At 49.5% G+C, this 24,284-nt stretch overlaps 1 protein-coding gene across 2 annotated transcripts in view; it reads right to left on the reverse strand.

Annotated features, from left to right (window-relative positions):
• The window catches only part of LOC142906351 (uncharacterized), a 34,446-nt gene extending 10,396 nt beyond the window's left edge, over positions 1 to 24,050 (reverse strand). Inside the window, exons 1-5 of one of the 2 annotated variants that reach the window (XM_076054057.1) lie at positions 22,867 to 24,050; positions 15,070 to 15,126; positions 2,519 to 2,593; positions 1,227 to 1,304; positions 345 to 422 (exon numbers count right to left, since the gene is read on the reverse strand). In XM_076054057.1, coding sequence (XP_075910172.1) covers positions 345 to 422; positions 1,227 to 1,304; positions 2,519 to 2,593; positions 15,070 to 15,126; positions 22,867 to 22,936 — 358 coding nt within the window. In that variant the 5' untranslated portion in view covers positions 22,937 to 24,050. Of the gene's footprint in view, positions 1 to 344; positions 423 to 1,226; positions 1,305 to 2,518; positions 2,594 to 15,069; positions 21,576 to 22,866 lie in introns of those variants that run through there. The other variant, XM_076054018.1, reaches the window with a different exon arrangement.
• Between the last annotated feature and the right edge of the window lie 234 nt (positions 24,051 to 24,284).

Raw genomic sequence — 24,284 nt, forward strand, 5'->3', positions numbered from 1 at the left:
TGTCTGTGCTGTGCAGGTATGCGTCCATGACAGCTAGGCAGGTGTGTGGGTTAACATGTGGGCAGGGGAGCGTGGACAGATGTATTGGTGGACAGGTAGACACGAGGAAGTGTGTGTGGATCTGGACAGGTGTGTGTGTACCTGGGTAGGTGTGTGTATGTGCAGGTATGTGGAATGGGCTGGTGTGCAGGTACACAGGTGTGGGTGAGTGTGTGTACATGGACAGGTGTGAGTGAGTGTGTGTACATGGACAGGTGTGATTGAGTGTGTGTACATGGACAGGTGTGTGTACACGTGCAGGTGTGTGTGCTCGCTGTGCCGATGCTGCCGAGGTCCCAGCTCACCGGTCAGCTCCGCCATCGACTTCCTGTGCAGAAGGAGGCAGTCCAGGTCGGTGCGGTCGAAGCCGTCCCCCTCGCACACTGAGAGCAGCACAGAGGGGGCCGGGGAGCGCCGACTGTGTTACCACCGCTGGGGTGAAACAGTGCATGCACACTCGAAACAGGCAGTGCACAGCACGCCGACGGTCCCTCTAACTCGCGTGTATTCTCTAACTCGCGTGCATTCTCCAATCCACGTGTTGCTCTTCTTGTCTCTCTATGTAATGGTGAGTACGCATCTTGCGATGCACTTCTGTTTCACACTTTTCAGAATTGTGTTCAATTTCCTGACATTGTTCAGGTCTCTCATCCGTTAGTCATAGCAGGGAACACGCACTGCTACTGTGCAATGAACACATTGAATTCTGCCCAACAAATGCCTACTGATCATGCATTTTAGCTTAATGTGTCACTCTAGAATTATTTACCTATTCATAACGTCATTTCCAAACGGGGTTTAGCCCATTTGCTCCAAGAACCTGCCGAGAGAGCTGAGTGTGCACGCTGCACAGTGCTACAAACGCAGCGCACGGCACACAGACAGTGGCCCAGGCGCTTTAACACGAGGGACTATGTCCATCACATGGCCACGTGAGAGCCTCTCAGATGCATCACCGCTCTCTAACTGCGGGCGAGAGTAATCACAACATGGCAACCACTGTCGTGGGCGGCTTTATTTTTTTATTCAATTCCAACCCCCACCCCCTCACCAAGCAAATCCTTGAATTGTTCCAATGCAGGGGCACGATTCAATTCAATTATAATCGACCCTGTGTGCAATGGCTAAGTCCCCTGGACTTGAAAACCAGAGGTCGACGTTTCGATTCAGAGTCGACCGTCTCTCACCTTCAGCACCAGAGAGGTTCTTGTTGAGTGGCGCCTCGCACTCCGTCTTGGCCTCCATACAGAGTCGCATCTGGCACTCTGCAGCACAGGGAGCGAGCAAGCAGAATGTGATCCATATATTGGCCAGGTGCAAATATGATATTTGTAAAGGTGATAATCACGTCGAGTGAGGGTTCATGACAAGAATTTTGGCATAAAAACTTCCAAATGTGACCTCACCCACAAAACAAATATGGGATCGCAAGTATTCCGGAAACCTACATTTTAAATTCACGTTGTGACCAGACACGAGCGGTTTCAGATGTTAAACAGAAAGTTGCGTAGAACTAAATAAGAAACTGATGGTCGCTTTACCGCGAGGAACCATTCCGTACAACAGACGATCCAGGGCCGGTGGTCTGCTCACAGCTGTTGGTGGTGGCAGGATTTATTTTGGCTGCGTGGTGTCCAGTGGCAGGTGGTGGGGGTTGACCCTGTTTTAAAGCTCGTTTGGAAACCGCTAGCATTGGATAACGTTGCACAAGCGGAGATTCCACTTCATATAAACACGTGCCTAAAATAGGGACATGCTTTCACTCGACAGAGAAGTTGACTTTCGTAACAGACGCCAGGAAGGGTCGAATTGTTCCTCTTTTAATGAAAGTTTGCAAATGTTTCAATCTGATAAGTGTACTCTCTTAGAGATCTTGATGGAACCGAGCCACTTGGTACTGCTGCACAGCACGGCTTGAACCCAGGGACTGTGACTGCCCCCCAAAGCCTCCCTCCCCCCATTAACACTGCGAGGAGTGAACTCGTACATCTGCTGGCTCGGGGATCAGAGCGTGGAGCCGGCAGAGCCGACTCGCCCCCTGAGTTCCAGCCGAGGCATCGGCCACACGTGGCTCTCAAGGGCAGCGAGCTGATGGGCCTCCCACGGAGGGAAGGTTGACAGGGAGGCTTCGATATCAAGCCGAGTGGAGAATACAGAGAGGGCAGTGGAGTGAGATGAGAGGTAGGAGAGAGCGTGGAGGGGGAGTGGAGTGAGATCAGAGGGGAAGGTAGGAGACAGTGTGGAGGGGAGTGGAGTGATAAGAGAGGAAGAGGTAGCAGAGATCGTGGAGAATGCGGTAGTGAGACAGTGAGATGAGAGGGGAGAGGTGGCCAGCGATGAGTGCAGAAGGAGCCGGGATCGCTGCGCTTCGCCATTCGTGGGGTGAGGGACGGTTGCGCCCTCGTGTCACCGTGCATCTCCAACATGAGATGCAGGCCGCATGCACCTCGCCTAGTACGGCTCAGAGAGTCTCCCTCACCTGAATCGGCGCTTTCCTGCTCGGTCCTCGTCTGGCAAAATTGTGAGGCTGCGAGGCACTTCGTGTTTTTGCATTCTGAAGCAGAAAAGAGATGCATCACGATGGAGAGGTTAGCAACGGACGTTGGGGGGGGGGGGGAACAACTGATATCCATTCCCCCGAGCTTCAGCGGTTCGCACATCGATCACGTGATTAGGGATCGGTTAGCTTTTCGTCTCAACAAGACTGCTGTGTTAATAGGACCATACAACTCATTGAGCTGATAAAATTCACCACAACGTTAAAAAGAGACAATCGATTATTGAATACGCTTTGGTTCTTTCTGTAAAGTCACGTAGGGTAAATAAATAATAAATCACGGCGTTTCGATCGCAACACAATCAATCGTCATCAGGTAGAAAGATACATCTGTAGATATCTTTCTACCTGATGACGATTGCTTGTGTTGCGATTGAAACGTCATAATTTATTCTTTATTTTTCTACCTACGTGACTTTACCGAAAGAACCAAAGAGTATGGGGTTCCTGCAGTGACGAAAACTTCAAAACAAGATCGATTCTTGAATGTAATCACGACCCTGATGGGAGGGAGGAGATTCGCCACTCCCCGACTGCCCATTCAGCGCAGTCACGCTCCAACCCTGCCCCTGCATCTTACGGCAAAACTACTTCACAAATCAACGCAGTTTCCCAGATACGTAGATTACACTTTGTATTATATTTTGTGTATCATGCATTGTAACACGAATGAGCACGCTCATTGCCTGAGCCAGGTGTATGACGCTACTGCGAGGCTCTCGGCGTCCCCACCGCTCCGTGAGAGCCGCCTGCCGCGCAGCGCGCCGCCAGAGTGCTCTGCCCACGTGACTCATTAATTTATTTTCTTTATTTTAGCAGCTGATGCCCACTGAGATGTATAGCTCTTTTCAGAAGCGACCTGGCCCACAAATGATAGCTCAGCAAAGTGACTTATCACGTGTATATATACATCAGGCAAAACTTTAAACGCATGTTTATAAATGTGGAGGGAAAACCAGAGGACCCGGAGAAAAATCCACGCGACCATTTGGCCGATGCAGCCAGCACGTGACGGGATCTGAGGGAATACTCGACAGGGGATGTTTGGCCACCACATTGACGACATATGCCGCAGAAGCGGAATTATCAAAATTCAGATTCAACTTCTATGAATTTCAGCAGAAGTACCAATCCACTTCCTGAGCAGACAACTAGATATTTTGAAACCACCAAAACTACTTCTGTGCGTGCTATGATATTACAACAACACAGGTGCAACACAGCCATGTACACACAAATGCGTACACAGTCAAATAAAGACACAGAGAAGTACAAAAACAAAGGGCCCCGGTGTCGCCTTAACAGGCTGTTGGGGAGAGTGCCGTTCGTGAGCTCCGACGAAGGCCGGCACGGCACACAAAGTGTGGTGGCTACCTCTACACCCGGCCACCTTTGCTGCCCAGTGCTGATCGCACACTGCAGCGAGTACTCATTTAAGCCAGAGTCGACATTTGGGAGGTTCAAGACTGGTGCAGATATCGCTCGCCACTCATCTTAGCTGCTGGGTTCGTGGTGCAAAGACAAATATCTCCCTTTTATCCAAAGCAGACTTTTGTGGCAAGTTAGCACCACGCCTGGTCAGCTTTGTCTCTATAGTGGCGATGTTTACACACCGTACCAGGTACTCGTTTGAGGCTGAGTCGACCTAGGGGAGGCCCATTACCGATTAAAATATTCGTCACTGTTGGTGGCCGTGAACGGGAATCGATCTCGATTCGCCGGGCTCATAGTGTAACGCATTAACCGCTGCATGTGCAAAGACACATGCACACACATACACCTTACAACATACACACACACACATGCGTCACGACACACACACTCGTCACGACATATCCTACTTCACCACTCCGTGAATAACTGAGCCAGGTTTGTGACGTTTAGTCTCCGCTGCTCCATGCAGTTTGTTCCATTGGTTCAGAGGCCGCGCGTGTTTGACAGTGGAAGGAGATCCGGCGCCAGGGGCCGGTGTGGCCCAGGGAGCTGAGGGGCCTGCGGTGCCGCCGAAGCGATCGGCACGGGGCCTTCGCCACCGTCGCGAGTTTCCCACAATCATCGGTCCCACGGGCCCCACAGTCCGGAGGTCGCCCATTCAGTTCGATCTTCTGGCATGGCATCCCGGCAGTTGGACTGTCTAAATATTTAAATAACTAAGCTGACAAGTTTTAAATGTCCTTTGTGGCCTTCGTGTTTTGTTTAATTTGTTGAGCGCTACTCTCTGACGGAACATGACTAAGAGACAATGTCCGTGGCCGCGGCAGCGACCGAACAGAGGAAGTTCAAATTCTTGGATTGCATGGAACTCTAACTTCCTCTCTGCAGTGGCTTTCACGGATTGTGCACATGGCGTTTCTCCACGGTTCAAGGCAGAAATCTCGAACTTAAGAATCCGAGACTGGCCACCCTGTGAGTTCAGTCCCCGAGACACGTTTACCCGTGTGGATCTCATTCACGCCGTTCACTGTCTGTAGGTCTCATGAGAAGAAAGAGATCTGTAAAGTATGTTGCCTAGTGACCCCATTAGAGACCGACATAACATTGTTAACAGGCAGTGCGATGTCTCCAGTTGGCGCACGTTCTGGTTCACGTGCTCCTCTGTCTCAGTGCAAGTCCCAACAAGTACCTCTACAAGCTTCGTCGTGTATTTTTCAACTTTGATTAAGCTGTCTTTGTCATTATCTTTGTTTCATAACTTACATGAATTATAAACAAATGAGGACACACGCGTAGGATGTTGTGCATGGATAATGAGCATAACCAAAGATGAGTCAGCTGTTAGGAGCCTATCGAGCAGTGCTCTGATATGAGAACGAACATCATCAACAAGTCTAAGAGTGGAACTAGTTGTGATGTGGTCGAGCCATGAGTAGTGCAGACCCAGTCACTCTCCAGAGCGGCTCTCTCGAGCTGCCGCCTGTGGAGAAGGAGGCCCTTCCATCAGCAGTGCCGTGCGGCGGCACTCTCAGGGCTGCCCCACTACCTCGACATGGACAGTGCTTGTTACATCCAGCAGTGGCGAGACGGAGACACAATGGCAGCTGCTGATGGTAATGGTGATGATGGTGATTTTGTGTGAAATATTAGGCATCTGAAAACTCTGAACCTGGACATCGCAGCGAACTCAAGCGAGAAACCATCGATAGGGAAGGGTCGACTTCTCTGCATGCAAACCACTCGGAAACAGCCCTGGAATGCTCTGCAGTGACCGCGTGCGCTCTGTGGAGGTAGAGCGCGTGGTTGTTGGTGGTGGCGTGTCTGTGTGTGTCTATGTGTATGTATCTGTGTGTGTATGTGTGTCTGTGTGCGTACGTGTGTGCAAAACAACCCCCTACCTCCTCGTGGTGCCGGACAGGCAACGTTGTCGTGGACAGTGCCGTGATGGGAGGGCCAATTCCGATTGGCCTTTCCCCTCTGGGCGTTTGTAGCCACCACAGCGACTAAATGGGGGCTCTGGACGAGTGCGAGGGGCTGGTAACCCCTCCACCTTCAATAAATTACCACTAAACCATGTCGAAAATATCTAACTAATAAGCTTGTGCTGGGGGCATCTATGACGTCTCCTGGCCAAACCCCATCAACCGGAGGCGAGGAGTGGTGGTCGTGATTACTTATGCCCCCACCGAAGACGAACATCCGTGGAGGGATGCAGGCAAGCCCGATGAGTCAGATGCCTTCTATGACCTCCTGTCACAGGTGCTGGCAAAAGTGGCCCCTCGGGATAGAGTCATCTTGTTGGGTGACTTCAATTCCCAATTTGGTCATGATGCTGGCACCTGGTCTGTAGTGATTGGAAGGCATGGGCCAGATCAGCTCAATAACAATGGTAGGAAGCTGCTAGATTATTGTGCAGCCCATGGGCTTGTAATTACCAATACGCTGTTCCAGCATCGGCGCATCCACACAACATCATGGATGCATGCCAGGTCCAAGCAAGAACATCTGCTGGACTACATAGTGACAAACCAGCAGATGCGAGCCCATGTCATTGACACCAGGACCAACAGTGGAGCTGATCTGCCCTCTGACCATCAACATGTCATCTGTAAGATGCGCCTGCCATTCTTCCACTCCGGTGGTGGGTGTACACCCAGGACCCCATTCCAACCTAAGATGGCCTGGTCTCAGCTAGCTGATGGAAGTTGCAAGCGAGACTTTCATAATCGCTTGTGGCTGGGGTTGACATCGTCCCCCACTCCTCCTGATGTCGTGGGTAAATGGGCGAGGTTTAGGACTGTGACTCATGCAGTTGCAATGGCTGCTTTGGGTAGGCGGTCCAGACCTCCCCAGAGACCCTGGCTGACAGAGGAGGTGTTCAGGATGGTTGAGAAAAAACGACAGGCCCAATCTAATCGTCTACAGCATCTTACGTCAGAGAATGAGGAGCCTTCGCTCGGAGGTTCGGAGAGCCATGAGGCGCTTCAAGGATGGGTGGTGGTCGCGGGTTACTGAGGAGATGGAGTCTGCCTCAATGGCCCATGATCACAAATCCCTATTTAACTCCATAAAAAAGTAACCTGCAACGCCACACCTATTACCATCGTTAGGGGAAAGAACGGTGATCCAATCTCCAACCCCCAGGAACAGGTTTGCAGATTTGCTGAGCATTTCTGTGAGGGAAATCACTGAGGCTGGAAAACATCATGGGACAAAGTGGGGATGACCCTGCTGAGGCTGCAGTGCCTCAAATATTGGAGGAGGAAGGCACCCCCTGTGAGTAGCTGGATGAGGTGCCATTTGTTGAGGAAGTACTAAGGGCGATCCAGAGGCTGAGACCAGGAAAGGCACCAGGCAGAGATGATCTCCCTAGCGAAATGCTGAGAGAGGGTGGCATTTGTGCACAGACTGCCCTACATGACATCATAACAACAGTCTGGGCCACTGGATGGGTTCCGCAGGATTGGAAGGATGCCCTGGTGGTCCCCCTCTTTAAGAAGCGGGACCACAAAAACTGTAACAACTACAGGGGCATCTCACTCCTCAGTGTGCCGGGAAAGGTCCTGGCAAGGATTATTCAACAATGCCTTGCCAGGCACGCTGAGGAGAGGCTTGCGGAGCCCCAATGTGGTTTCAGGAAAGGGCGGTCCTGCACCAGATGCTATATTTTCTGTGCGTCTGCTACAGCAGAGGTGTAGGGAATTCCAACAAGAACTACATCTCTGCTTTATTGACCTGGTCAAGGCCTATGATACCATCAGTAGGCCTGGACTCTGGGTTGTTCTTCATGCTTTCGGAGTCGCTGCCCCTCTGCTCACGCTCATTAAGGACCTTCATGATGGTGAGCAGGACCGGATAAAACTACGTGACCGGGAGTCAGAGCCATTCCCTGTACACCTTGTGGTGCGACAGGGATGTCCTCTGGCTCCAACATTACTTAACATCTATTTCAAGCACGTAGTTCGTGAAGCCTTCAGTAGCTGTACTGGAGGAATTTCCATCAAGGTACAGATACAATGGGAGGCTGATCGATGCCCGGGTGCGGTCAAGGGATGGCTCCCTCTTGGTCAACCACGTTATGTATGCTGATGACCTAGTAATTGCGGCTCACTCAGAGGAGGAGTTGGAAGCGCTCCTGCTGAAACTGGAGTGTGCCACTAAGAGATGGGGCCTTACCATCAGCCCCACCAAAACGAAGCACCTGCCTGGGTATTTTGTACCATCGGGCATTCCACCCCCACAACTCCCAACCGGTGATGGGGCAGTTGTGGAGAGAGTGGAGAGTTTCCCATACCTGGGCAGTGTGTTCATGACGGGCTCCGGTTTAACAGCAGAAGTCTCACTCCGAATCAGTTGAGCGGCATTATCTTTTCATCGGTTGCGTAACGCTGTGTGGAAGCTACCTGGTCTGTCGCTCCACACGAAGTTTCGGGTCTTCTCGGCCACAGTCATTCCCTCCCTTCTCTATGCTTGCTAAACGTGGACGCCCTAATGGAACATCTTCACAGGTTACAAACATTTAGGCTGGCATGCCTATGATCAATCCTGGGTTTAACCAGGCTGGATTGTGCGAGGAGCTGACAAATCCTCGAAAGATCTGGACAAAGTCCCATCGGTGAGCTCCTCTGGCAGGCAAGGCTGCGTTGGCTGGGCCATGTAGCCCACATGCCCAATCACCGCATGCCCAAACAGCTTTTGTTTTTCCGGATAGAGGGGGCTAAGCGGGCGCAGCATGGGCTAGAGAAGAGATGGAGTGATGTGGTACAGAAGGATGTGGAGCCGAGTGGACTTGCCGATGCCTGGTATCAGCGGTATCAAGATCGGCCTCTGTGGAGGAGGCTCATGAAGGATGCTACTGGGTAGTTGGAGGCAGCCGCCCTCCAACAACAACAGAGGGCGGAGGAGCGACGCTCACAACAACGAGCAGAGTGCCAGGTGGCTAAAGCACAGCAAGTTGACACAGTAGGGGGCACAGGTGGTGCATCAGCCAGTTGTCTCATTCAGTCAACCCGTGGCACCAGGGTCTGCCCCATGACCTCCTGCCAGTGGGCGTTCGACACTTCACATGGCCTCAAGGTGCACATAGCCTGGTACAAGCGTCGTGGTGGCGACGTCACAGCCACGTAGTGGCGATTGGCGGTTGTTGTTGTTGTATATGTGTCTGTGTGTATGTATGTTGACCCACCTAATGGAATATCTTCGCCAGTTAGAAACATTTTGGCTGGCCTGCCTATGACCCATCCTGGGTTTAACCAGGCTGGATTGTGTGAGGAGCTCACAAATCTTTGAAAGATCTGGACAAAGTCCCATTGGTGAGCTCCTTCAGCAGGCAAGGCTGCGTTGGCTGGGTCATGTAGCTCGCATGCCCAGTTACCGCATGCCTAAACAGCTTTTGTTCGGCCAGATAGAGGGGGCGAAACGGGCACAGCAGGGGCTAGAGAAGAGATGCAGTGATGTGGTACAGGAGGATGTGGAGCTGAGTGGAATTGCCGATGACTGGTACCAGCGGTGTCAAGATCAGCCTCTGTGGAAGAAGCTCATGAAGGACGCTACTGGGCAGAAGGACGCTACTGGGCAATTGGAGGCAGTTGCCATCCAACAACTCTTTGGAGGAAGTTCATGAAGGACGCTACTGGGCAGTTGGAGGCAGTTGCCATCCAACAACGGAGTTGTTGTGTGGTTGTGTGTGTCTGTGTCTGTATGTATGTGTGTCTGTACACACACATTAACCCAAACGGTAAACGCAGAAAAGTTATGTTGTGTCCTCTTAATTGAACACCATATCATGCCTTCACGATGTGTGGACTTATTTGTATGGATGAGTCGACCTAGGGGAGGCCCAGGACCAGTTAAAATATTTGCCACTGTTCATGGCCATGAGCGGGTATCGAACTTAGGTAGCCAGGTTCGTGGTACAATGCGTTAACCACTACGTTACCGCTCCCCACTGTATACACATCGACGTGTACACATCAATGCCGCTGCCACCACACGGACTGTGCACACGCCCTGGGTGACACGGAGCGTGCGCCATAAGGTTCAAATGTAGGGGTTCATAATTACTTATCCTAAGGTTGCAGACAGCAGAGAGAAGTATAGCCAATATCTACTGTCATCCTGTACTTCCATGCTCCCATGTCTACGTGTGTAGCAGCGTGTGTAGCAGCATGTGAGTTGTTTTGCGTGAGTGTAAACTGTGCGTGAGAATGTGTGAAAATGTGAGTGAGAATGAGCTGCGTGTGAGCTGCGTGTGTGTGTGAGTGAGCCGTGTGAGGGTGAGCCGTGTGTGAGTGTGTGTGAGTGAGCCGTGTGAGGGTGAGCCGTGTGAGCCGTGTGAGAGTGAGACGTGATTTTAATGCTTGTGTGTTGTAAGGGCCATTGCCCGAAACGTCGCCTATTCTGGATTTTATTTTGGAGGCCACCCCCAGCAAATGTAGTTCAGCAGCTTCATAGCTTCATGGCCGTGACGAGAGGGACTTCTGCGTTCAAACAGTGATGTACACTCGTGTGTGTGTGATAGTGTAGTGATGTACACTCTGTGTGTGTGTGATAGTGTAGTGATGTACACTCGTGTGTGTACCGGGCGCAGCCTGAGTGAGGCCTAGTTAATCGCGCACGTGGCACAGCCTGAGTGAGGCCTAGTTAATCGTGCACCTGGTGCAGCCTGAGCGAGGCACAGTTAATCGTGCACCTGGTGCAGCCTAAGTGAGGCATAGTTAATCGTGCACATGCCACAGCCTGAGTGAGGCCTAGCTAAATCATGCACCTGGCGCAGCCTGAGTGAGGCCTAGCTAATCGTGCACTTGGCGCAGCCTGAGTGAGGCCTAGCCAAATCATGCACCTAGTGCAGCCTGAGTGAGGCCTAGCTAATCGTGCACATGGCGTAGCCTGAGTGAGGCCTAGCTAAATCATGCACCTCGCGCAGCCTGAGTTAGGCCTAGGTAATACTGCACATGACACCTGGCGCAGCCTGAGTTAGGCCTAGGTAATACTGCACATGACACAGCCTGAGTGAGGCCTAGTAAATCGTGCACCTGGCGCAGCCTGAGTGAGGCATAGTTAATCGTGCACCTGGTGCAGCCTAAGTGAGGCATAGTTAATCGTGCACATGGCGCAGCCTGAGTGAGGCCTAGCTAAATCATGCACCTGGCGCAGCCTCAGTGAGGCCTAGCTAATCGTGCACATGGCGCAGCCTGAGTGAGGCCTAGCTAAATCATGCACCTGGAGCAGCATAAGGCCAAGTTAATCATGCACCTAGCGCAGCCTGAGTGAGGCCTAGTTAACAGTGCACATGGCGCAGCCTGAGTGAGGCCTAGCTAAATCATGTACCTGGCGCAGCCTGAGTGAAGCCTAGCTAATCGTGCACCTGGAGCAGCGTGAGGCCTAGTCAATTATGCACCTGGCGCAGCCTGAGTGAGGCCTAGGTAATACTGCACATGACACAGCCTGAGTCAAACCTAGTAAATCGTGCACCTGGCGCAGCCTGAGTGAGGCCTAGTTAATCGTGCAAGGCAACATTGCCACGGACCCCAAGCTGTGTTCCTGCCAAAGCAACATTGCCACGGACCCCAAGCTGTGTTACTGCCAAGACAACATTGTCGGACCCCAAGCTGTGTTCCTGCCAAGGCAACATTGCCACGGACCCCAAGCTGTGTTCCTGCCAAGGCAACATTGCTACAGACCCCAAGTTGTGTTACTGCCAAGACAACATTGCGACGGACCCCAAGCTGTGTTCCTGCCAAGGCAACATTGCCACGGACCCCAAGCTGTGTTCCTGTCAAGGTGCTCCATCCTGGAAAAATTCACAGAGATCGTCAAGACGGCCAAGTGTCGTAAATGAAGAGTCCCCTGTGTGGGCTTCAGTGGGGCCGTCTGGTCGGACAGCAGAGACACAAGGTGCTAAGAAACGACATTCCAGTAGTGGGCTGAGCTCAAGGAGGGCTAGCTCGAGCACCATCCTGCGGCGGGGAAAGGAGGCGGTGCAAGCGGTTCAGCCGAGCACACTACAGCCAAGAATCTGCTGTCCCTGTCTGAGGGGGGGGGACTGTTCAATCCTAGCACATGGGTGAGAAGCCATGCATGTGTGATGAGTGCGGCAAGACGTTTTCTCGTGCTCGGCCTACAAGTATATATATTTTTTTTATTTTCCGCTTGTGTGTTAATCTGTGTGTACCCCGGATATTTTAGAGATGGCAATTCTCTTGCTTTGTATCCTACTGCTGTCCCTCTCGGCCATATCTAGTGCCACACTCAACTCTACAAACGGTTACCCTCGTTACTTTGCGTCCATACTTGTTGCTCGATTTGCCACTACACCAGCAACTGAAACAGCTTATAGACACTTCTACACTCCATCATTGTATCCTTTTAAACCCTATCTTTGTCCCATTACTTCACCAGCACTCCTTCCAAACTTCATTCTGCTCTTAAAAATAACACCATCTGCGAGCTACTGCTATTCGTCCAAGGTTCGCCGCTCTTCATCCTTTCACAGAAAATACTTGTGCAAACTATTAATTCTACTTTTCTTATTTCTGGGTGGTATTGAGTTTCATCCTGGCCCAAATGTAAAGAACTCGTATAATTCTGTATATTTTTCTGGCAGGAAAGGTGTTGGTGTTCTACATATCAACATCAGAGGACTTGTGATTAAATTAAGTCAACTAAAACTAGAAGTGGAAAATCTTGACTCGGACATTTTTTGCCTAACAGAAACATTTCTCACTCCTGCCGTCAATGACTTGCAGATTACGATTGACAACTACAACCTTTTTCGGCTTGACCGAGGCTCTAAAGGTAGTCACCCCTGCTCATGCAAGTTCCTACACCCCTGTCCAAACATTAAACGAATTTAGTTTCCAGCCAAACCACGAAAGTAATGTTCTGAAACAACTGTCCTACCTCAAAGGGTCCTCCTCTACCAGAGCAGATAGTATTCCCGTCTTTGCTCTATTAACTGTTGGTCACCTAATATACAAACCTATAGCCCATATTTTCAACCTGTCCATCAAAGAAGCATCAGTTCCTCTAGAATGGAAACATTCTTAAGTCCATCTACTTCACAAAGGAGGCCCTAAAGATGATCCAAATAACTAACCCTGTTGATGAAAATTTTTGAAAAATTATTGAACTACCAAATTAGCAGTTTCCTGTCCACCAACAATCTACTACATCTAAAAAATCTGGGTTCTGAAAAAATACAGCACCACATCTGCTGCATTAGCATCTCTTAATCACAATTACAGTAGCCTTGATAATAATCAGTACTGTGCCTGTCTTTTTCTTAACCTGTCCAAAGCTTTTGATACAGTAGACCACAACACCCTGCTTTGTAAACTAAGTTGCCTCGGTTTTTCCGAAAACGAAGTAAAATGGTTACAAAATTACCTCTTTTCTCACACCCCAACTGTATTCACAGATGGTTGGAGGTCAAACAGTGTTAAGATAACAAAAGGGGTTCGACAGGGTTCCATCCTCAGCCCCCTTTTGTTCTCTCTTTATGTCAATGACTTGGGCACTGACCTGGATCATTCCAGGGTAAATCTTTTGCAGATGATATGATACTGATTACTGCTGGCCGCTCTCCAGATGACGTGATTGCTAAGCTCCAGGGTGATTTCAACAAACTACAACATCAGCTAGTTGCTCTTAAACTAGTCCTGAATACCTCCAAAACCAAGGTGCTATGCTTCTCACCAGGACTAAAGCAGGAAGTTATTTTCCCCAATTACATTCCTTAAATAATGATCAAATAGAGCAAGTCAAGATCTATAAGTTTATTGGGGTCATCCTGGATTCAAAACTGAATTTTGAAGATCACATTGATTATATTGGTAAAAAGACAAAAATAAAAATTGGTTTTCTGTATCGACACAAGCACTGCTTCCCCCCAATGCTCCGTTTGGAATTGATAAAAGCTACCATACTGCCTCTACTTGATTACTGTGACATCGTGTATAAATCAGCCCCAAGTACTGTACTGAAGAAGCTTGATTCCATCTATCACTCGGCCTTAAGATTTACATTGAACTGCCCATATAGGACTCACCACTGTGATCTCTACATTGGGTCAAACTTAACATCTCTTAATGTTCGACGGCTTGTGCACCAGATCTTATTATTCACGATGTACTTCCAAAAAAATCCGCAGACTACCTGCTGGATCTCCTCTCTGTTTCAAAGAACAAATTTGACCTCAGGCCTTCGCTCATTTACCAGCTTCACATTCCCTATTGCCGTACAAAAACTGGAGGAAGGGCCTTTGCTATTGATGCCCCCAGGGTCTGGAATGCTATTCCCAATAAACTGCAACTTGAATCGCTACCAATGAGATCTTCACTCAAAACTGCTCTAGAGGAGTTGTACACCCCTAGCTGCCACTGGTATTCATTGGCATAAAATCAAATCAAATGTTTCGCTCCGGATAACGCTGCAAAGTATTATCTGTATTTTGATTTAGCCTGCTGATCTTAAAGGTGCATTGAAAAATTTGATACTCCGACCGATGCTTCTGTTGTTGTGGAGTAACTCATGCAGCCAGCTATGACTCTAGGGTTTGGTGTTACATGTTATTTATGTAGTTTATTGTTAAAAATTCGGTCACAGTCCCTATGATCACTGTTACATTGCAATTATGGCTTTATTTTTTGGTGATTTCGAAAAGTTTTTTGGTTTGGACATGTTTGTTTTGTTGTAGTACGGAGTTAGACTGATGGCCTTAATTGAAGTTTTCTTGTGGTTGTTGTTGTTGTTTGACTTGCATCCCACTGGGATTTTTTGCACACAGCGTTGGTGTACGGTGCTTTTTCAGGAATATTTTGCTGTTTTTTTCATGGATTTTCTGTTTGCACAGTCACATAGTCACTTTAAGATGTTTTCTTGTTCGTGTTTTTTTGTTGTGGTTGCACCCGATTCAAGAGTCGAATGGCTCACAGGGCTATACCAAATAAATAAACTGAAAAATCACTCTGAAGAGGCGGTACTCACAGGAGCCGGTACTCACAGGAGCTGGTACTCACTCTCAATAGGCCGGTACTCACCGTGGATCGCCTGGAGAGAAAAGCCGCACTTGTTCACGATCTCTTCGTCCGAGGGCTCTGCAAGACGAGGGCAGCAGGGCACGGACTGCGTGAGACGCACGGCACACAGGGGCACTGCGCTGGCAGTGGCGCACACGCAGCAACAACACCACCCACCCCTCTCTCTATCCCACCCGTCCCATCGCCCACTGGGATTCAGTACCGCGCCACGGCTCATTCGAGTTCTCTTCTTCTCTCGTTTGTGTTGTTGTTGTGCGTGACCCGTGTTAGTAGAGTAGAGCGATGTAAAGGGTAAAAATGCAGACACAAATTCGCCTGTTTTCTCATTGAAAATAAGTACATTTCTAAATATCACTGTCCTGGTCACAAAAGCAAAGTTTGTGGGGAATAATAACCATTTTCTATACTTTTAGTCATAAGCAATTACGAAATAACACTAACTACTCAGTAACAAAAATTGTGTTACATAGTCTTCTTTATGTCTGTGTGCCCACGTGTCTATCTCTGCACCTCGTCTGATATTTATGACTGCGTGTCTGTCTCTCCGCATGTCTCCATGAGTCTGTGTGTCTCTATATCTGGGTGTCTCTGTGTGTCTCCGTGTCTTTATCTTCCTATCTCAATCTCGGTGTCTGCACCTGCTCTGGTTTTCTGACTGCACGTCTCCACGTCTCCGCTCGTGTCTCCACGTCCCTGTGTGTCTCTACATCTCAAGATCATTGTCGGTGTCTGCCACTCTTCATGCCTCCGTGTCTCTGCGCGCGCGTCCCTCGCCGCGTCTGTCTGCGTCTGTCTCCCCACGTCCCCTCGTGTGCGTCTCTAAGGCCCACACTGCACCCCGGCCCCTCTCGACGTCGAGGAGGCTCCGGGTTCAGGCAATGGCAGTGCTGGCTCGAGGTCTGCCAGGTGCGGGACTGCGTTATCGTTGGTGCCGGTGCTCCGGCACTACGGCACATCGCTCATTGGCACTGCCCAACAGCAGCGTATGGAAAATTCCACTGAGCACGGACGCCAGCGCTGCGCTGCACGTCCGAAGTGTATCCCGCAACACGTGCGCTGGGAACAACGGCGCCGAATAACGCAAAGCCCTTTCAGAGTCAAACCACTGCCGAGGAGTGGCGGACATTGCATCTGAATATACAGTGAGGGAAAAAAGTATTTGATCCCCTGCTGATTTTGTACGTTTGCCCACTGACAAAGAAATGATCAGTCTATAATTTTAATGGTGGGTTTATTTGAACAGTGAGAGACAGAATAACAACCAAAAAAATCCGGAAAAACGCATGTCAAAAATTTTATAAATTGATTTGCATTTTAATGAGGGAAATAAGTATTTGACCACCTCTCAATCAGACAGATTTCTGGCTCCCAGGTGTCTTTTATACAGGTAACGAGCCGAGATTAGGAGCACACTCATAGAGCTTAGATTAGTAGCACACTCTTAAAGGGAGTGCTCCTAATCTCAGATTGTTACCTGTATAAAAGACACCTGTCCACAGAAGCAATCAATCAGATACCAAACTCTCCACCATAGCCAAGACCAAAGAGCTCTCCAATGATGTCAAGGACAAGATTGTAGACCTACACAAGGCTGGAATGGGCTACAAGACCATTGCTAAGCAGCTTGGTGAGAAGGTGACAACAGTTGGTGCAATTATTCGCAAATGGAAGAAACACAAAATAACTGTCAGTCTCCTTCGGCCTGGGGCTCCATGCAAGATCTCACCTCGTGGAGTTGCAATGATCATGAGAACGGTGAGGAATCAGCCCAGAACTACACGGGAGGATCTTGTCAATGATCTAAAGGCAGCTGGGACCATAGTCACCAAGAAAACAATTGGTAACACACTACGCCGTGAAGGACTGATATCCTGCTGCGCCCGCAAGGTCTCCCTGCTCAAGAAAGCACATATACATGCCCGTCTGAAGTTTGCCAATGAACATCTGAATGATTCAGAGGACAACTGGGTGAAAGTGTTGTGGTCAGATGAGACCAAAATGGAGCTCTTTGGCATCAACTCAACTCGCCGTGTTTGGAGGAGGAGGAATGCTGCCTATGACCCCAACAACACCATCCCCACCGTCAAACATGGAGGTGGAAACATTATGCTTTGGGGGTGTTTTTCTGCTAAGGGGACAGGACAACTTCACCGCATCAAAGGGACGATGGATGGGGCCATATACCGTCAAATCTTGGGTGAGAACCTCCTTCCCTCAGCCAGGGCATTGAAAATGGGTCGTGGATGGGTATTCCAGCATGACAATGACCCAAAACACACGCCCAAGGCAACAAAGGAGTGGCTCAAGAAGAAGCACATTAAGGTCCTGGGGTGGCCTAGCCAGTCTCTAGACCTTACATGCATAGGCCTTTGTGTCTCGAGAGATAATTATTTTTTGCGCCTTACGAGGTCAGCTGTAGGTTTTGCAGCACCTAGAATGACTTAGTAGGCCAATCCTCGAGTGACAATCCTTGCCACAGCAATTTGAAGTGAATGCGGTGGCAGCTCCAGAGGTGTTTGTTGCTTTTTCTTTACGTCGCTCCCTCTTGGTCGGCCAAGCAGTGTGTCTTTTCTCCTCGCCTCTCCTGAGGCCTGTTTTTACAGCCTGCTGCCAGCTGAGTCGGTCGCCGGCTGTTTTCTCCCAGTCATTTGAGTTGATGTCGCAGCTCGTCATGTTCCGTTTACAGACATCTTTGAAGCGCAGGACCGGGCGACCAGTGACCCGTGTGCCTGATGCCAGCTCGTCGTAGAAAATATCCTTGGGTATTCTGCCATCCTGCATGTGGCGCACGTGTCCAAGCCATCTCAGGCGCCTATGACTGAGTAGAGAGTACATGCTGGGAATGTTGGCCAAGTTGAGAACTGAGGTGTTGGGAATGCGATCTTGCTATCTGATATCGAGGATGCGCCTGAGACATCGGAGGTGGAATGTGTTTAGTCGATGTTCTTGATGGGCGTATGTTGTCCAGGACTCAGACCCATAGAAGAGGGTGCTAAGGACGCAGGCCCGGTACACTTGTACTTTGGTGTTGAGCGTTAGGGATTTGTTCTCCCACACTCTTTTAGTCAACCTGAACATAGCTGTTGACGCCTTCCCAATGCGCTTGTCAATCTCTGTGACAAGGGACAAATTGTAGGTGATGGTAGAACCCAAGTAGGTGAAGTCCTGAACGACTTCCAGGGTGTGGCTGCCAATGTTTATGGAAGGGGTGTCTCTGACATCCTGGCCCATGACATTGGTCTTTTTCAGACTGATTGTCAGGCCAAAGTTGTTGCAGGCATTGGCAAGGTGGTCGATGAGTGTCTGCAAACCTTGTTCTGTGTGAGCTGTCAGCGCAGCATCATCAGCGAATAGGAGTTCTCTGATGAGGACTTTGGTTTTGGATCTGAGACGGCCAAGGTTGAAGAGTTTGCCATCAGATCTTGTATGAAGAAAGACTCCCTCTTCTGCTGTCCCAAAGGCATGTGTGAGCTTAAGTGAGAAAAAGATGCCAAATAGTGTTGGGGCAAGCACGCACCCCTGCTTTACACCGCTGAGTATGGGGAATTCCTCTGAGGTGGTGCCGCTGTGCTGTATTGTTCCTTTGATGTTGTCATGGAAAGAGGAGATGACTGCCAGCAGCTTCGGTGGACAGCCGATCACTTTGAGGAGTTTGAAAAGGCATCCCCTACTGATGAGGTCAAAGGCTTTTGTAAGATCAATGAATGCCAAGTACAGGGGCATTCTCTGTTCTCGACATTTCTCCTGTAGCTGACGCAAGGAGAAGAGCATGTCAATTGTAGACCTTCCTGCTCTGAAGCCACACTGAGCCTCAGGATACGTCCTCTCAGCTAGTATCTGTAACCTGCTGAGGGCCACACGGGCAAAGGTTTTCCCCACAATGCTCAGCAGGGAGATGCCGCGGTAGTTATTGTAGTCCCCACGGTCACCCTTGTTTTTATATAGGGTGATGATGTTGGAGTCTCTCATGTCTTGAGGCACTGCTCCTTCTTCCCAGCACTGGTAGAGAAGTTCATGGAGTTTTGTGAGGACAGCGGCTTTTGCACATTTCAGTACCTCAGGTGTGATGCCGTCCTGTCCCGGTGACTTGCCGTTGGCTAGTGAGTTGATGGCGTTGTCAAGTTCCTTCAAGGTTGGAACATTGTCCAGTTCGTGTATCGTTGGTAGGGGCTTTACAGCAGCAAGGGCAGCTTCTGACACACCGTTGTCTCGTGAGTAGAGCTCTGAGTAGTGTTCTACCCACCTGGCCATTTGCTCTTGTTTATCAGTGATGATGGCCCCTGTGCTAAATTTAAGGGGGGCAGTCCTCCTGATGTTTGAACCAAAGGCTGTCTTGATGCCTTCATACATGGCACGGATATTGCCAGTGTCAGAGGCGAGTTGGATCCTACTACTGAGATTCACCCAGTAGTTGTTTGCGCAGCGTCTGGCGGTCGTTTGAGCTGCACTGCGAGCAGCTTTCAGAGCCCTTAATGATTCTGTAGTTGGGACTTGCTTGTACTTCAGGAGCGCCATGCGTTTGGCTTGGAGGATGGGTTCCAATATAGCCAGGTGTTCCTCAAACCAGCCTGTTTCCCCTTGTCTGCTTGCCGAAGGTATTGATGGGTGCATTAAAGATGGCGTCTCTGATGTATGCCCACTTTGTCTCCACGCTTCCATCTGGTGTGTCGTGTAAGGACTGCTCAAGGCTGTGTTGGAATAATTGAGTGAGCTCTGGGAGGGATGTCTTGGCAGAGTTGATGTGTAGGTAGCGCTTTTGTTTGAGTCCGTGTATTTTTTTGGGGCGTAGTCTGACCGTGCTGGATCCCAGCGAGTGATCGGTGTCACAGACTGCACTGTGGTAGCTGTGTGTGATGAGTACCGAGTTGAGGAGGGCTCGTCGGGTGATGACGAGGTCCAGTTGGTGCCAATTAAGAGACCTTGGATGTCTCCATGATACTTTATGGCATGGTTTTGTGAGAAAGAATGAGTTTGTGATACAGAGATTGTGATATGAACAAAGCTCCAGTAGTCTTTGGCCACTGGCATTCATCTTTCCAATGCCATGATAGCCAAGGCATGCGGGCCACGCGTCGTGGTCAGCCCCAACCCTTGCATTGAAGTCTCCCAACAGAAACATGTGCTCAGAGCTGGGGATTTTGCGAATAATATTGTGAAGCTCTTCATCGAATTGGTCATGAATCTCCGGAGGTGAGTAGAGTGTTGGGGCATATACACTCAGGATGTTTACATGGCCAGAAGCAGTGAGCAATCTCATGAGTAGAATCCGCTCGGAGCCTGCAGTCGGTGGTTCTATCATGCCAAGGAGTGTGTTTTTGACGGCGAACCCAACACCGTGTTGCCTTGGTTCGTTCTATTTTCCTTGCCAGTAGAAAGTGTAGTCACTCTCTCGTAGTGAGCCACTGCCAGCAAGCCGGGTCTCCTGCAGTGCTGCAATATCGACATGGAGTCTCGCCAACTCCCTGTCGATAACTCCAGTCTTGCGGATGTCCTCAATCTGCAATAGATCTTCGGAGAGTCCAGAACACATTGTGCGTACATTCCAGCTTGCAAAATGAAAGGCTGGAACCTTCTTTCGTTTTGTTTTGTCTGGTGCAGGTTTTGCAGCCCACTTGTCTGGTGATGAACCATAAGCTCCAAGCACCCATTGGAGCAGGTGAGCCGTGGCGGGAAAGCACATTATTAGCCGGGGGCTGCCCAGCTTGAGGCGGGCGGTAGCTATCAATTGGGGTGCAATGACCCCTCCCACCGACGATGGCAACCTGTGGCGCCCATTTTTTACGCCAATCTAAAATGAGCTTATAACCCGTGACTGCTGCTGTGTTTCTTGGCCACGATTAGGTGGCCAAGGAGTGTCCTCTCCCCATTTTTGCACCTCTTATAAGCGCAAAGCCCGGGCAGGTTATTCTGGAAATCCTGGGTTGCCAATGCGTCAGGATCCCTCCCTCGGCCTTGCTGGTGATGTCCAAAGGAGTACCACGCACGACGTTTGGTACCAGTTTGGCTGCAGGGGCTGCCGGGAATGTGCCGCAGTGTGTCACAAAACCGCCTGAGGGGCCCCACTCCTGATTATCTGTCAGGGTTTACTCCCTTAGCCATTGACTCTCCCGAGACACTCACAAGGCAGTGAGAAAACTGCGTAACCCTGGGAGGGGCCCTTACCAGGTACTGACAGCCGGGCCAGCTGTGCCTGGGACTCGCATAAGGCAGGGTCGTCACACCCTGAGGTAGTTTATCACAAACTACCCGCTACTCCAAACCTTAATCCCATAGAAAATCTGTGGAGGGAGCTGAAGGTTTGAGTTGCCAAACGTCAGCCTCGAAACCTTAATGACTTGGAGAAGATCTGGAAAAAGGAGTGGGACAAAATCCCTCCTGAGATGTGTGCAAACCTGGTGGCCAACTACAAGAAACGTCTGACCTCTGTGATTGCCAACAAGGGTTTTGCCACCAAGTACTAAGTTATGTTTTGCAGAGGGGTCAAATACTTATTTCCCTCATTAAAATGCCAATCAATTTATAACATTTTTGACATGTGTTTTTCTGTTTTTTGTTGTTATTCTGTCTCTCACTGTTCAAATAAACCTACCATTAAAATTATAGACTGATCATTTCTTTACTCTTTGGTTCTATTGGGTAAAGCCACGTAGGTGAAAATAAAATAACAAAAAATCACGACGTTTCGGCCACAACACAAGCGGCCTTCATCAGGTGAAGGGACGAGACTGTCTGGAGGACAGCGCTGGAGTGGAAGAAGCCACGCTTAGATCACGACCTTTAAGCTGTGTGAGAAGAAAAACACCAAGCGCCTTGACAAAGGAATTAGCATATAATTTAGCATTGAAATGGCTCATTGAAATAGCTAAGTTAAAGTATACACATCCGCAGAGGTACCCCTTGACAAAGGAATTAGCATCGAATTTAGCATTGAAATAGCTGAGTGATTAGCTTGTAACTGGTCACAGAAATAGCTATGTTAAAGTTAGAGCATATACATTCACCGAGGCACCTAGTACTCATCAAACAGAATTTAGCGAAACACAACCACGCTCAGACATCAGACCTGTGTGCGAACAAACAAGGTGTTCTGACAAAGAAATTAGCATAAAAATTAGCATTTGATTGGCGGATTTTAGGAAAGAGGTGGTGTACGTGCCGGTGGACTTGCAGTTTGGTGCGGGGGGGGAAGGGGGGAGGGGGAGTTTACCTATTGATGGTGTGAAAAGGGGGAATTTATAAGTGCTGCGAAAGTTTGGGGTACCACTACTTGAAAAAATATACTGTACCATTGACATTAGTTTAATGTTTAGTTCGATTTAGCACATCTTTCCAATGGTTGCTTAATTTGAAACCATCCTCTCGGTTGAAATTGTGTCTGTGTTTGTAGATCTGAATTGCTTCATGAACAAATCTCTGATAAAAGCCCGTGGGTTTGCAAAGAACCTTGGTATCAGAGAAAATTATATCGTGATCCCCCACAGCATTGTAACAGTGATCAGCCACGGCAGAAGAATTCGTTTTGCCGTGTTTCACCTACGTGGCTTTACCCAATAGAACCAAAGAGTATGGATCCTAGCAGTCACGAAAGCTTTAAATCTAGAATTGATCATTTCTTTGTCAGTGGGCAAACGTACAAAATCAGTAGGGGATCAAATACTTTTTTCCCTCACTGTAAGTATGGTCCATACTAGTAATGTACAGGTGGCAAACCTACGGCTGCCGTCATCAGAGCAGGGATAGAGAGCTGGCAGCGAGAATGACTTTGTAGTTGGATGGTGACGCGTTGGAACATCTTACCAGATGCAGCTTTGACGGCCACCAACACCACCGCCGCCACCACCACCTCCATCACACGCTGTGCGACCATATCAGGCAGCGCTGGAGGTTAACTCTAAAAAGTAAAACACGATTCGTGTCCCTGCTGCCTCTGCTGACCAGCACCTCGCAAGCGCGCGTCTGTACGGCACACAGCAAGACCACGCTGCTGTCTCTCAGTGAGCGGGGCCACAGCCAGGAGTATTTATACTACGTCTAGCGGGGGCGTGGTCTCTTGACGTCACTTGATATGACTCAGCGGGGCAGCGTACACGGGGTGCTGGTGGGGCTGGGTTCGATTCCCTACCATGGATGACATGGTCGCAGATGTGTAAACACTATAAGTAGGAGGACAAAGGCGACCGTGTGTGGTGCTGTTAACAGCACATTCTCGATAACCTTGGGAGTTTTGTCTCTGTGTGCCCCTCTGTAACCTTACGTCGTCACGGTGTATAATTTCTGATCCATGTCCTACATAATCATAATATCATCCTGCTCGTTAGCTCATGGGTCAAGAGAGAGGGGGCGTCAAGACGTTGTGAGTGAGAGATGGATGGGTACGAGACGGACAGGGCGTGTGGTGCAGGCGGCTGCTGGATGCGCGTGTGGGTGGCGCATGGGGCGGGTGGCAAGTCCGGTGGTGCTGGACGGGTGCCAGCAACACCTACAGGTGACACCAGCTGGTGGCACGATGACGGCCCGCGCGCTACTGCCAGCAGCGGAGCTGCGCGATGCGCTCAGAGGAAATCCCAGCCTCACCCGAAAGCCGAAAGTAACGGAATGCGAAACGGGGAGCTTTCGTTGTTTTAGGCGAGAGCGCTCCCCAGCAGCAGAGCGCGGCGCGGCCACACGGGGCCCCAGAGTCACGCGCGGAACTCGAGCAACGCCGCCTCTGAGCGCACTGCCGCAGGAATGAGAACACTGTGTAACAAAGAAAAAAATATTCCTGGGTAGTAAGTGTTATTTCCTAATTGCTTATGCCTCAAAAGTACAGTAAATGGCTATTATTCCCCACAAACTTTGCTTTTGTGACCAGTACGCAAGAGCAAATTTAATAATCCACTACATTAATAATACTGTGTAACAAACACAAAGTTTTGTTCCTGGGTAGTAAGTGTTATTTCCTAGTTGGTTATGCCTCAAAAGTACAGTAAATGGCTATTATTCCCCATAAACTTTGCTTTTGTGACCAGGACAGTGATATTTATAAATGTACCTATTTTCAATGAGAAAACGTGGATTGCATTTGTGTCTTACGTTCACATAAAGTCCTGGTCACAAAAGCAAAGTTTGTGGGGAATAATAGCCATTTTCTATACGTTTTAGGCATAATTAATTTAAAAATAACACTTAGCACTCAGGAACAAAAATTGTGTTACATAGCGGAATGAGCGTGGCAA

Source organism: Petromyzon marinus, chromosome 1, assembly GCF_048934315.1.
Source record: "Petromyzon marinus isolate PM22_M1 ecotype Great Lakes invasive population chromosome 1, UKy_Petmar_22M1.pri1.0, whole genome shotgun sequence".
Taxonomy (NCBI): domain Eukaryota; kingdom Metazoa; phylum Chordata; class Hyperoartia; order Petromyzontiformes; family Petromyzontidae; genus Petromyzon; species Petromyzon marinus.